General features: G+C 41.0%; 1 protein-coding gene across 3 annotated transcripts in view; it reads left to right on the top strand.

The window, feature by feature from the left end:
* LOC125457606 (ephrin type-A receptor 3) overlaps positions 1–15,400 on the top strand; it is a 340,233-nt gene that overhangs the window by 58,742 nt on the left and 266,091 nt on the right. For all 3 annotated transcript variants that reach the window (XM_059651018.1, XM_059651017.1, XM_059651019.1), the window contains exon 3: positions 5,679–6,339. In XM_059651018.1, coding sequence (XP_059507001.1) covers positions 5,679–6,339 — 661 coding nt within the window. The remainder of the gene's footprint in view (positions 1–5,678; positions 6,340–15,400) is intronic.

Genomic DNA, 15,400 nt, shown 5'->3' with positions numbered 1-15,400 from the left:
ACCACCAGACTCATCATTCCAGATTTTTATTGAATTCAACATTGGGATTTGAAACGGAGTCCCTGGAGCATTCCAGGATCTGGGTCACAGGGTTAGTAGATTCGTAAAGCACAGAAACAGACCCTTCAGTCCAACACGCTCAAGCCAACTAGATATCCCAGTCTGACCTCGCCCCATTTGGCCTTTATCTCTCCAAACCTATTTATATACCCAGCCAGACATCTTTTTAAATGTTGTAATTTTACCAGCCTCCAACATTTCCTCTGGCATCTCATTCCATACAAGCACCACGCTTTGTGCAAACAAAGTACCCCTTACGTCCCTTTTAAATCTTTCCCCTCTCACCTTAAACCTATGCCCTCTAGTTTTGGAAAACACCCAACCTCGGAAAAAAGATATGCACCCTATCTGTTCCCCTCATGACTTATCTACAGAAAACATCATTTGGCCTTCACCTCTCATACACTCTTTTAAATTTGCTGATCAGCTGTTCTAGTTGCCTCTGCATATACACAGGTAAGTTGGAACATTCATTAGCCAGACCTCAACACTCCCAAGTTTGTTCCAGCCCTTATTAATTGCCATTTAATTTAAGGGAAAAAATCTCTTAATTCCAAGAAGAATTCTTGTTCTTAAGGAAAAAATGTTAATTAACACTCATAATCCTCAATACTTACTGACCAAGCACAATTCTCACTAGCCCGAGTCTCCAGAGTAATGTGTTAATTGTGTATTTTCCTAAAATAGCTGCTAGCAATTTGACAGGTGAAGGGAAGTTTCTACCAAGTCGGCCCACATTTCAGAAGGTAATAAATTGCTGTCAGCTTTGAGCTGTGAGAGTGTGCAGTCCACACTAAATTGATATTCTAATATTCTGCTTCAAGGTCACACTATTGATGTTAAACAAATGACGATTGTGAGTGGACAGCCTTGGCATCACTTTAAGAATGATTTTTCTCAAAGAAAATTTGTACCCACCCACGTCGTTTACTGGAAATTGTGAACTATTCAGTTGAAAGGTTTCAATGGAATAATTCCATGTTTCCGCCACACCCAGGGAATCTGGTGGCCAGCTAGTTTGAGCACAGACCAAAATAAGGTCAAGAACATCTCAACAAAGGGAAGGATTTGTTTTGTTTTCAAGAAATTGCAAATGAATAATGCTTGCGACAGAATACCTGGTTGCAGGGAATTGGCCTAATGATAAATCCTAGAATACCTCTTGTAAACCACTTGGCCAAAATGCTGTGTGAAATTTTAAAGGTGATGTCAGGTCACGTGACCAATAACTTGAAGAATACAGTCGATTTCAAAGACAAACTTAAAGCAGAGGTGAGGAAGAGAAGTTTGGGAAGAAAATTCTAGGGGTTTTGGGCTTAAAGCTGGAGCCAATGCAACCATTGATGGAGGGTAAAGAAGATAGGTGGAGAGAGTATAGGTGGGGAGGTAGGGAGGGGATAGGTCAGTCCAGTGAAGACGGACGGACGGACCCTGCAGCCTAATGGTATCAATGTGGGCTTCACCAGTTTCAAAATCTCCCCTTCCCCAACTGCATCCCTAAACCAGCCCAGTTTGTCCCCTCCCCCCACTGCGCCACACAACCAGCCCAGCTCTTCCCCCCCACCCACTGCATCCCAAAGCCAGTCCAACCTGTCTCTGCCTCCCTAACCGGTTCTTCCTCTCACCCATCCCTTCCTCCCACCCCAAGCCGCACCCCCATCTACCTACTAACCTCATCCCACCTCCTTGACCTGTCCGTCTTCCCTGGACTGACCTATCCCCTCCCTACCTCCCCACCTATACTCTCTCCACCTATCTTCTTTACTCTCCATCTTCGGTCCGCCTCCCCCTCTCTCCCTATTTATTCCAGTTCCCTCACCCCATCCCCCTCTCTGATGAAGGGTCTAGACCCGAAACATCAGCTTTTATGCTCCTGAGATGCTGCTTGGCCTGCTGTGTTCATCCAGCCTCACATTTTATTATCTTGGATTCTCCAGCATCTGCAGTTCCCATTATCAGTGATGGAGGGGTGAGTGCAGTAGGTAAGAAGCGGAAGGAAGATGAGGCCAAATTTGGAGGATCCAGAGTTTTGGAAAGTTGCTGGGGCTAAATGAGGTTACAGGGATAAATGGGCCATGACCAAGGAGACATTTGAACACAAGAATGAGAATATAAACTTTCCAAAGTTTTAAAACATAGGCACATCTTGAGGTAATAAAATGTGAGGCTGGATGAACACAGCAGACCCAGCAGCATCTCAGGAGCACAAAAGCTGACGTTTCAGGCCTAGACCCTTCATCAGAGAGGGGGATGGGGAGAGGGAACTGGAATAAATAGGGAGAGAGGGGGAGGCGGACCAAAGATGGAGAGGAAAGAAGATAGGTGGAGAGAGTATAGGTGGGGAGGTAGGGAGGGGATAGGTCAGTCCAGGGAAGATGGACGGGTCAAGGAGGTGGGATGAGGTTAGTAGGTGGATGGAGGTGCGGCTTGGGGTGGGAGGAAGGGATGGGTGAGAGGAAGAGCAGGTTAGGGAGGCAGAGACAGGCTGGACTGGTTTTGGGATGCAGTGGGTGGAGGGGAAGAGCTGGGCTGGTTGTGTGGTGCAGTGGGGGGAGGGGACGAACTGGGCTTGTTTTGGGATGCCGTGGGGGAAGGGGAGATTTTAAGTCCCCACCTACACTCTCCTCTCCACCTATCTTCTTTTCTCTCCATCTTCGGTCCGCCTCCCCCTCTCTGCCTATTTATTTCAGAACCCTCACCCCATCCCCCTCTCTGATGAAGGGGCTAGGTCCGAAACATCAACTTTTATGCTCCCGAGATGCTGCTGGGCCTGCTGTGTTCATCCAGCCTCACATTTTATTATCTTGGATTCTCCAGCATCTGCAGTTCCCATTATCACTGGCACATCTTGAGGTTTGTCTTACCTCATCCCTTCTTTTCTTAAGAAAGTACATGAATCATGCAGTGATTATAGTGTGTGTTTGCAAGATGTGTGAATTAGTTCTTGGTTAGGGCAGAAAACAGAAGTGTTTTGGAAACAGAACTGCATAATAAGCCCATTAAAAAATGAAGGGTAAAAGAATAATTAACATTTCTGATAGCCTTCATTTGAAATTGGGCATAAAAAGAAACCTTTAAATTATAAAGTGAGGAACCCTACAGTTAATTATCTCAGTGAGTCTCCTCTGTGACTGGAATTAGCATTGCCTAACTCATCCAAACGTTCTCTTCCCCAGCCACCGTGTCCATTTGTACAGCCCTAGTAGGTGGCTAGCCTTTCCTGTGGTTTACAATTCTAATGATGTCTCAACATGGTAGTAGTGAGAGGTTTGTCTTCTGGTGAGTGCACAGCAACAGACTTTACTGAGCATAACTGTATGCAGAAGATGGTGAGAGAATACTCAGTTCTGAAGAAGAGTTGTACCAGACTTGAAGCATTAACGCTGTTACTCTCTCCACAGATGCTGCCAGCCTTGCTGGGTTGTTTGTGTTCTCTGTACCTGAGTAACTTTCCTGTCATGTATTTTGTAGTATGTTTGATTCAACTTGTAGAAATAAAAATCTTTGAACATAATTGCTGCTCTTCATGTTCATTTCCAGTGCTTCATAATTGTTACCTCTGTTTAGCTTGAAATGGTTTGATGAGGCCCCACACAAAAACTATGGATGACTAGTTCAAATTGGTTTTTATATTCCTGGGGTATGCATTATATTATTGAATATTGGCTAGTGCAGGAACAGGCTTAAATGTAAAGCTTTTGGACTGCTTACAAGGGTTCCCATGCCTGAAAGAATCTTTAACCTCATAACTTTTGTCATGCAGTTTGGATAAAGATGTCAGCAAAGCTTGAAATTACTGAGGAATAGCTAAAATGTTGTAGTTAATAACATTTTTAAAATGAATTTCATTAACAAATGACCTACATTAGTTTATTTTACTGAGGTTGCGGCATTAGATTTGCTTTTTTTACTGGTAATTGAGAATGGCCACCTTTCCCGAAGATGCAGGTCCTCCATGCACAGTTTATGTTTCCTCATTGTACATCCCCCTAACAACAGATCTTGGTTCAGAGTCCTGTGTTGTACAACTGCTGAGATGAACTTTGACAGAAATCACTGCACTTTTCCCCAGACCTTTCTTGCAATGGCTATTTTGACAAGGAGTACATAACTATCTCTATCTCACTACAGCCATTGTGAGACATTGGGCGTATAGGAACTATGTGTTGGGGAGGACCCTTCTCACCAGCACCAGTCAAGCTGTGTCTTGGTTACTGGTTGTAAGTTCTGGTGATGAAGCATTCTTGCAAATGACTTTGATGGTTTGTTTGGTGAGTTAACCGACAAGATCAAATATTTTCACGGTCTATTAATCCTCAAGGATGTTATGTACTGATCACTTGCTGTTACATTTGAAATTAAAATTTTTTCTGCACAAACCTTTCCTTGAGAGTCATGTGATGAACCACTTAGAGCATTCAGCACCAATTCGCCCATCTTCTGCAACAGTGGTATGAGATGCTGTTGGTGTTGCTGTGCATGGTGCAAATCTGACCTATTCCTCAAGCTATCTTCTACTTTAACTGAAGGCTAAAAATAGATCATTCTGCAAGGATACCATGATAAAACGTGCTCAAAATAACACTCGGTTGATGGCCACCATTTTTATGTGGCTGCATTAAGTTCTTCTTAAACTCTTGGTATGCAAACACCAAGTGTCACTACATGTTAGCTGCTAAATCCTCAACCAGTGTCAAAAATGAAGTCAAAACATCTGAAAAGCTCACAGCTGGAACATTCACTTGACCTTGGTTGAAAGGCTGAGATTGAGGTGGCGATAACCTTAAATAGCTTGAGCTTTCAGAGCATGTCCGGTAGAATAGTCCACCAGACTTTCATCTGTAGATACTGTACTTGCAAATAGATTTAGTAATCAGTTTTAATTGTCTGTGCACTCAGGTGGCTGATTCTGTAGAATGCACTGTTTCCAAGATCATTTCATCAAAATTATGCCAGAAACATTCTGGATGTGGGAAGCTTTTTAGTTGCAATGGGATATGGTTGTATGTACATTTCTAGGATGTAAATAATTGAAAACATGTTGAATAATATGCATACGATTGAAAATATGTGCACTTCTACTGGATATTTTCATGTGGTGCATAAGTCCAGCAGAAAACCTATGCCACTACTACGTTGTTAGTCATTTTTCTATGAGCAGCAGTCGGAATTGCATTCTTTAAGCATGAACAATTGGGTTGTCCTCTATACAGAAGTTATGGAGGATTTTAAAAATCAAAGTCGGGAGATCGTTTCTATTTCAGTACAACATATAGTGACTTCAAGCAATATTCTGGCAATTTATTCACCACCAGCATGATCCTACCAACAAAGACTAAAACAAACCTTGCCTAAAATTGGTTTACATTGTTTGACTTGACTTACAGAAAGATTCATTAAGGTGAAACATGAAAATATCTAATGTGTTTGATATGGATCAAGCAGAAACATACATCACACAGTCTTCCTATGATGTAACAAATAATATATTGCTTTGTCAGAAATATCTCTCTAACAAGAAAACTGTGGCATATTGCAAAAGATAAGCGGTTCTGTACACTTGTTTGATACTTTTGTACTCTCAGACCTTACTTACCGCTGTGCATTCTTGATTGCAGTGGGAAGAAATCAGTGTTATGGATGAAAGGAACACGCCGATGCGAACATACCAGGTCTGCAATGTCATGGAAGCCTATCAGAATAATTGGTTGCGGACTAGTTGGATTCCCCGGGATGGAGCCCATCGTATTTATATTGAGATTAAGTTTACGCTCAGAGACTGCAACAGTCTGCCAGGTGTTCCAGGAACATGCAAGGAGACCTTTAACATGTATTATTATGAGTCTAACAATAACAATTTGTGGTATATTAAGGAGACTCAATATATAAAGATTGACACAATTGCTGCTGATGAGAGCTTCACCCAGGTGGATGTTGGTGATAGAGTGATGAAGTTAAACACTGAGGTGCGAGACATTGGATCACTGACAAAGAAAGGCTTTTACCTCGCCTTTCAAGATGTGGGTGCCTGTATCGCTTTGGTATCAGTGCGGGTCTACTACAAAAAGTGCCCTTTAACAATTCGTAACCTTGCAGAATTTCCCGACAAGGTGACTGAGGGAGACTCCTCTCTGGTGGAAGTCCGAGGCTCCTGTGTCAATAATTCTGAGGAGTACGATGTGCCTAAGATGCACTGCAGCGCTGATGGAGGATGGTTGGTGCCTATTGGACGATGTGTCTGCAAACCAGGATATGAGGAAAAGAAGGATACCTGCCAACGTAAGTACCTTTTGCTTCTAATTTGGTTGGTGTGCATGATGGAATATAACAGGCATGGTCCACTCTGGACAGGCAGAATTATTGTTTCTGACAAATGTTTCTTGTGCCCTGTGGAGTTGAACTGTGATAGAGGCATTATATAAATGCAAGCTATGTATGACAACAGAGATGTAAAAAATTGACAATTGGTGCTTTACTGGATGGTACACATGCATTGAAATGTTCATTTTTCTTATGAGAAAGTCACAGAATCACTTCATGCCAGAAGATTAGTGGATGTCTTCTTCCTCCAGTGCAGCTGCAAAGATGAACATCTCAAACATTGCAAAATTTAATTTTGGTTTTGAGCAGATTCACCTTGAAGTTGCTAACAAAATGAGCATTACTTTTCCTACTAGATTACTAATACTGATGCTATTGCTTCCTGATCAAGTTTAAGGAAATCCTTTAAAATGTGGTGCTCTTTTTAAACATGTTCTCAAGTGTATTGCAATGGTTAAAAGACAACTTTTGAGTTGACATTTGGTCCTATCCAGCTGTTCTAAGATTTTAATTTTCACCCCACCATAAGCTTTGTTTTAAATATCAAATGATGTATAGGCAAACTTAATTTAAAAAGTGTAACTTCCTGTGTTCGGGTGCCTTTCAGAAAGCAAGCCATTTTAACAAAAAAAAATTAGTAAAGGGGAAGGTGTGATAGTCTTTGAAGTTCTACTTTGAAACTCAGCTGTGTAAGAGCTATTGAACAACTGCAGAATCTGGGATTAGTAGTGGTTGATGGTCTCAGTCCCACATAGATGATGTCTCTTCCTGAAGTGTAAACTGTGTGAGTATATCTAATGCCAGTTTCTGCTGCACACATATGATTTCAACTGGCTCTTGCAGATTTGTTGCTATGCCTTAGAACAGTTCGTCAAGTGAGGAGTCATTGTTTTAGTGGCCTATTACCCGTTGCTTAACAACTGGGTGAAACTGAACCATTGCCTGCATGAATAGACAGATTCTGAGACTTAGAGGCACACAAAATTGTAATGTCTCCAGGCCTCTGCTACGCACCATGCATTCTAACAAAAATAGCAAACTCCAAGTCTACAATTTGTGTCAGAAGAAGAATATTCTTTTGAAATTTTCCACCCTTGGAATATTGCACGACCAACAGCTTAACTCACAGACCAATTATTCATTCATGTCATCTGGTCTGACACTGAGGGGGAGGCGTCATGAGATCAAGAGCAGGCCATTTATTCCCCTGAGACTCTTCCACTTCGACCTTGGCTGATCTCTGCTGATACTACTTTCTTTCTCTGTTCCTTTAATAATTATTCTCCAATTCTTAACCACAAAACAGTTCAATTATTAAACGGTATAGAGTAAAGAATTGAAGACTTAGTATTAATGGAACTGAGGGAGAAAGACTTATCTTGGAAAGCATTACAAAAAAATGTGAGAAACCTCCACCACCAAGTGTGCGTACTTTGGATCAAATCAATTCAAAATATTGAATTCAAACAATTTAGCATTACTACCTACAATTTTTGATTTTATCACTTTATACCATGCATGAAGAGGAATTAAGGTATCTGTGCCTTTTTATTTGGTTCACCTGACATTGTGGGCCTCAATGCAAATAAGGGACAGTGAAGAAGCCTATCAGATAATTTCTTCAGACACCTTCAGGGGTTTTCTTTGGTTGTAACAGTTGTATAAAGCAAAGTCAGATATCCTTCAGAGAACCAGTTGGATATTTAGCAGCACAAGCAGCTTTCTCCTGTGTGCCAAGTAGACCTCAGGATGACATTTAAACAATGGCAGGAATCACTCATGAACTGTGCTCATTTAAATAAACCTGCTATCGAGGTTCCTTGCCTATCACTATAAGGAGGACTTTAATAAGGCAGATAACAAGAGTATAGATTTCATCTGTTACGTGACAAGAGTGAAAGCATTGTTATGGTTTTCTGAATCCTTCTTGGATATGAGATGAAGGACAGCAGTTGGAATAAGTACAACTGAAATTGTAATAAATTGACTTGCCCGCAGACTCTGTATTTCTGAATCTGGAATTAAAAGTAAATCCTACATTTAAAAAGCAGTAATAGCAAAATGAGAGAAACATCTGGAAAAGATTCTTGAATTATAGTCATGTTTATTGTAGGAATTATTATAATAATGGTTTTCAATAATAATGACTTTCTAAAGGAGTTTAACACGTATCTAAAAAAGAAAACAAATGCAGGGTAATGGAGAAAGAGGAGGCAGAGAAAATGACAGTTATTTGTGACAGAATAAACGAAATAATGTATATAATAAATTGGGGTTATAGAAACAACGATAATAGGGTCACCAGCCAATGCAAACTCGGATTGTCCAGATGGAAATACAACAGAATCCAAGTAGAGTAAGTAGAAATAATTATTTCAAATTCATTAAGAATTGTGCCAGGGAGGGCTTGCAGCTAGTTCTTGATTCTTCTTGTTAATGATCTGATTTAGCAGCGCAAACAACTACTCTGGAGTTTCATTGTGCTTAAGTCATCACTGATAAGGCATAGGACATAGCTATCTGATTTTAAAAAAAATTTTCAAAGGATTAACTAAACCACCTCAGCTAGGAATCGCAGACACCCCAGTTTAGAAAAAAATAAACAGTTAGAAATTCAACTTTGAATTCGCTACCTAGTCTGCCATCTGAAGATCATCTCAGCAAGCTTGGTGCCCACCAAGAGGCCCCCTGTCCCCTGCAGGAATATCCCAGTGGTGTTTCTCCCTGCCCTTGTCTCCCCTAATTATCCACAGAATTGGATTTTATTGACTAACTGTTGCCAGGACGCAGGCAGCTTTGTTTTGCTTGCCACTTCCAGCAAGATGCCTGGAGTTGGGAAGGTGTCAGTCTCAACCTGAGGTTGACCTTTCCAGTTTTCCTACTGCTGCTGCCTCAAAATTGGTCTTCGAGGGTCGAACAAGATTGCATCTTAAGTGTTAGATTCCATCAGGTACCTAGTTTGAATGTGTTAGTCTTTTTGTAAAGAATGAGGTTTTTTTTAGCTTTTAGAGAGAGCTTCTTAGACAAGTAATTACTTATTAGGTTTTTGAGAAAGATTCTGAGAACAGTAGACCTTCCAAGTGCAAGTTGATGTCGTCTGTCAAACACGTGCTGGGGATGCTACTATGAGTGACTTAAGGTCATTGTAGGTTGGATGAATGAGGTGATTGTGATCCTGCAGGTTACGCAGTTATAATGGTTCAATCCCTGCCACTATATGTCATTAGTGGTTGTGGAGTGATTTATGCGTTAGCAACATATTCATAATGTATCATATTGAATTCACTGAAGGCATGAATGCAGATAGTTTGAGAAGAAAGCTAAAGCGAATTTGGGGTAGTCAACAACTCAGAGGATGCAACAAAAAAGAGAATAGGAATCAGCGTTCTACTTTACAAATTGGCTTTCTAACAATAACATTGAGAAAGCCTTTTTTACAGCTGTTGTTTAAAGTTCTCAATTCCAATGAGTGGGTTATACACGTGAATAAGAGACATCTGGTGAATGAGATCAGGTTGCATGTTAGTGTGAATTAATGATAAATCAGTTACTTTTGTGATGAGCAGAGCTGTAGAGTGTTGATCAAGAAATATGTATGAGTGTAATGATTTGCAGTTAATTATTCTGTCATATTTGAAATGCTTGTATGGAAGAGAAGTGGCAATTTCTTCCTCTGGAGCCGTGTCTTCTGTTAATCAAAATATATTGCTGTCTTTATTCCCCCTATGGACAACTCGTGTATTGTCACTGAATGTACAGTTAACTTCAGCCACTGAGCTGTTCCTACACTGTGGGATCAATTTTCATTCCTGGGTCATGTGTGCAGAGATGGGAGAACTCTGTGGATCCAGCCTCTAAAATAGTCTGTCTTCAAACCCCATTTTGGGATGTCTGTTGGATGTGGACCAGATTGGGAAGATGTGAGGAGACTGCTAATTTCTGAGGCAGGCTGGGTGGAAATAAGAAAATGTTGGGTTGTGGATGTGGAACATAGGATTTTGGGCATTGTGCGGCTTTTTTGCCACAATGGGTTCGCTGTGGTCATTTTTAACAGCCCCACCATTGAATTACATTGAAATTTACAGAACACATCATTCAACCCATCTTGTTAGCAGTTGAGTTTATGACCCACACAGCCCTCCTTCCACCTTCATTGATGTCATTGATATAACTTTCTATTTCTCTACCCCTGAAATCTAACTTCCCCTTAAGTCTGTCTTGAGCTAGGATTAGCTAAAACTTGGCACAGGCCTGTATTCAAACTGTCGACTTTCCTACATGTGATGGTAACGTTGATGGGTGGCTGAGACAAAGTCTTGGGATTTCTTCTGGCATTTTGGGATAGGGAACTGCAAATTTTGCTGTCCTCCTCCATCATCCACTGAGCACAACTAGTAAATGCACCAGTGTGTCTAGTGGGGGCAAGGTCACTTGAAATGTCTCACACAGCACCATAGTGCAGACTTGCACATGATAAATAATCAGGTAAGTGTTGTACAATCTGGAGCCAAAACCCCAATACAATTTAATGCCTTCAAAGAAGGAAAAAATAATAATGGTAATAATAATGATGTCTAATCCCTACACTGGCTTTTGAAGCTGAAGAAATGAAGCAGCTTTCCAATACTGATGCACCCTTCTGATTTAATAACCACACTCAATAATACCACAAACATTTAGACTGTTTTCAGCTTTAAAAGGATCCAAGATTTAGCTGCCAATAAACTGAATTCAAAGCGCAATGTGCACATGGAGCAATGCACTAAAAAAAAACCGAAGCTGTCTGCTGGTCACACGAAAACTAGAATTTAATTGTATTGCTCTCACTTTTATGTACAGTGACATATCCTAATTTATGTTTCAGGCTTTGTTCTAACTAATTATTTGCAGCTAATTATAAAGAATGTTGAAATGCTTCTAATAGAGAAACTAACTGTTCCAGTTTGAGCTTATTAACTAGGGAATTTGCTTGAACTGAACAAAATAAAATGTCTCTCCAATGATATCCTGGATAAGCTGCACCTTCCTGTATTTAAACTCTTTGGAGGATAAGCAACATCATTTTTGGCCATTGCTCCAGCCTCCAAACGCTTGCCACAAATTTAATGCCACTTTCCAAGCAATCTATTCAGGTTGAATTGTCTTCAGCTGAAGTGTTTCATTCAAGCTGAGCTGAGGTTTGTGCCACATATCCATGCACTAGATTGCACAGGCCATCTGCTTTCACCATCACAACCTTCTGACTCACCAAAGACCGTCCACCATCTACAAGGCACAACTTGGGAGTGTGATGGAATACTCCCCACTTGCCTGGGTGGGTCCTGCTCCAACAATGCTCAAGAAGTTTGACAGCATCTAGGACAAAGCAACCCAATTGATTGGCACCACTACTACAAATACCCACTCCTTCCACCACCAATGCTCAGTAGCAACAGTGTGAACAAGATGCACTGCAGAAACTCGCCAAAGATCCTTACTCAAGACCTTCCAAACCCTCAACCACTTCCATCTAGAAGGACAAGGGCAGCAGATGCTTGGGAACGTCACAACCTGTAAGTTCCCCTCCAGGCCAATCAGAAAATCATTCCAAATAGTTTGCCATGATCAAATAGGCCTTTTTTTCGAACTCAACTTTCCAAAATATGGAGACAGAGATACCTGCAGTGATGTTATTTGTCTGTGTGCTTGGCAACTGTCCATCTTTTTAATTCAAATACGAAAAACAAATTCAGTCTTGTTCAAACAAAATTCTTGTGTAATTCTACTGCCTTTGCCTACGACTATATTAGAACTTGAACTGAGAAAGTTGTGGAAATATCAGCCCTATTTATTTGAGCATCTTATCCTGGTGAGCCCTATTTGCAATTTTCCATTAGATTGACTCGCTGAATAGTGAATATTTATAGAATGAATTATCACTTGAAGAAATGTCTGGATTTTCTGAATTAGAAGAAATTGGCTCGTTCACCAGGCTTGGTTGTGGTACTGTTCTCCACATCTCTGTTGTGAATTTGTTTGCTGACTTGTTACTTCTTTGCTGCCCCATGTGTCAGACTGGGAGCACATACCCTAGGTTTTGCTTCTTGCTGTTTCTACGTGCCTGTTTCTTTACACAGGTGGCCAACCTTGTGCAGGTTTCAGCCTTGGAAGGCCATACTTACTCAAGACTCTAACGGATTTGGTTACAAAATAATGTAACATAGCTTATATTCTCTAGAATATTGAAGATAGTGGTGTGATCTGATTGAGGTTTCACTGATTTTAAAAGGAATTCCTACATGGAGTGCGTTTGAAGGACAACCGCTCACCGAGGGTCCTGCAGAACCTTCCAGTTTGAGACCTCTACAATCTAGACAGACAAGGACAGCAGATATGTCGGGAACACCACCACCTTCATGCACCCTTCCAAGCTACTCGCCATTCAGACTTGGAGATGTGTCAATGCTCTCTGTCTCCCTCGATCTCTCTGCATGGACTGCAGTGGTTCAAGAGGAACGTTTTGCTTTATGTACTCTGATCAAGAAACTCACTTGGAAATGAAGAGTCTGTTCATTTTTGCAGTTGATATGGAAATGGTGGAGGTTCATAGAATCCCTATAGCATGGAGACAGGGTCTTTGGCCCAACAAGTCCACACTGATCATCCAAACAGCATTCCACCTGGACCCATCCCCCTACTCCCTGTAACCCACCCAATCTGCACATACCTGAACACTATGGGACTTTAAGCATGGCCAATCCACCTAACCTGCACTTTTTTGGACTGTGGGAGGAAACCCACACAGACATGGGGAGAATGTGCAAACCCCATACAGACAGTTCCCAAGGTTGGGAATAGAACCCAGGTCCCTGGTGCTGTGAGGCAGCAGTGCTAATCACTAAGCCTCCGCGCTCTGTATGAGGTCAGTCAGCTGACAGCATGAGTGAATTTCAACAGATCATGAGAAATGGTGGAAGTAGCCATTTGAATTTTATCAGGATCATGAAAGATCTGATGTGACTTTACACCATTCTCTGCTTGATCTTCTCCCTCACTTCATAACAACCTTAACTCCCTGGTAGATGCAAAATTGAAAGATTAATGATGCTCAGAGGGAAGAAGGTTCTCCTCATCTTTTGGGAGATACCTTGTTTTTTGCACTGTTTTCCCCTAGTTCTAGATTCCTCCCTTCCCTCAGCATCAATGCTGTAAGGCCTCCTCAGAATCTTGTGTATTTCATGAAGATTCCCCTTAATTCCTCAATATGCCAACGAGTTTAGGCTCATGCATTTCAACCTTTCTTCTTGTGACCACACCTTCTCTGAACTGCCTCCAAATGCAAGTATATCCTTCTTTAAACAGGAGACTAATACAGTATGTATTACCCTGGATGGGCCCTCATCAATGCTTTAGAAATTGTAACCAAACTACACTCCTGTTATAATAAAATGTGATTCTGGATGAACACAGCAGGCCCAGCAGCATCTCAGGAGCACAAAAGCTGACGTTTCGGGCCTAGACCCTTCATCAGAGAGCTCTTGGATTCTCCAGCATCTGCAGTTCCCATTATCACTGATACACTCCTGTTATGCCCCATCCCCTCCGTATAAATGGGACTTGGATGGAGGTAGCAAATCATCTGATGTAGCTTCCTATCAGTACTGCATTATAATGCAAAATGATCTAAGTATGAGGGTTTAGATACTTTGAACTTGTTGCAATTTTAATTCAATTGTGATAGCAAAGTAGAGCAGCTTCCCTTCTTGTGAATTTTGTTCAACATACTGTATGGGTTTCAGTGTCGAGCAGGAATGCCTGAGGTTGTCTTTGGCTCAGTTATAGGACTTAAACTCCATTGTCATCTTCTGCCACTATTCAGTAAAGCATTAAGGGGTCTTACTGTCTTATAAATGGGCTGGATGGGATGAACAACAATGGTAGCATTTACTGGAATTTATACAATATGTAATGTGATGGATTTGCTCATGAAGATCTTGAGGCAATGTTATCCTGAAAGATGGAACTGTGTGACAGAAGATTCAACGTCTTACTGTTTAAATGCTGCAAACGTTGCATTCTTGTAAAGATCACAGGGGATCTGCAGTCCACTGCCAAGCTTAATGCCAGCTTACTTTCCATCAAAAAATGTCTGTGTTCTGCAGAATAGTAATTGTGATGACAAATCTTTGTCAATGGCTTGCATTATTGCCTTATTTTGGGCCATATATCTTATAATGATTTAGTATGGAAAACCGCTGACAACCACATTAAATCGAGCTGTTAATTACATGTCCATTATAACCGTCTATCATTTTTGTTTTTACTGGAGGCAGGCATTTAAACTCTCCCACATCTCCCAGGAGATGCAAGCTTTTATGTTTAAAAGTATGATGCTTTTAAACCCTAGGCTGTAAACAAAAGGTCGCAGACTTTGTGATTAAAGTATCTGTGAATCCCATTTTTTTTTGTTCAGACTCTGATGTATGGCAGCAGCTTTAATATAAAAGGCCTGTTCAATAACAAGGGCTAAAGAGCTTCTTAGAGCTATTAAAGCAAGCTTTGTGTTTGATTGACACCTCTGTTTGAATGCGATAAGGTGTGAAGTTGTTAAGCAGCAGGGGCCTGTTTACTAAAAATAGAGTGCATTTCCAATTCCAAAAGACAGCATTAGCCTGGTTATAACTGTAGTGTTTAGTTTAAGCAACACTATTCCGATTCTATATGTATCGTATGCCTGAGCCTAATAATTGACTGCTGAAAATGTAACGTGCAATCTTGCTTGTTGGCTGAACTTGCTCAATATAAAGGGCAGGACAGTGGTTTAACACACTGCCTTATCTCTCGCTCTCTCGCTCTCTCTACTGAACAATGCCCATATGGATGACTCTACCCCTCAGTTCCCATCCTGCTGCAGCCCCCACACACAATATCATCTTGGCTTTCTATATCATAACAGTAAGTACATTTCCATTGACTGCAAAGTGTCTTGAGACAAGCTGTGATCATAAAAGGCACCACATAAAATACAATTCATCACAAT

This window comes from Stegostoma tigrinum, chromosome 14, assembly GCF_030684315.1.
Source record: "Stegostoma tigrinum isolate sSteTig4 chromosome 14, sSteTig4.hap1, whole genome shotgun sequence".
NCBI classification, from domain to species: domain Eukaryota; kingdom Metazoa; phylum Chordata; class Chondrichthyes; order Orectolobiformes; family Stegostomatidae; genus Stegostoma; species Stegostoma tigrinum.
This window is presented reverse-complemented; position numbering and strand designations above follow the sequence as displayed.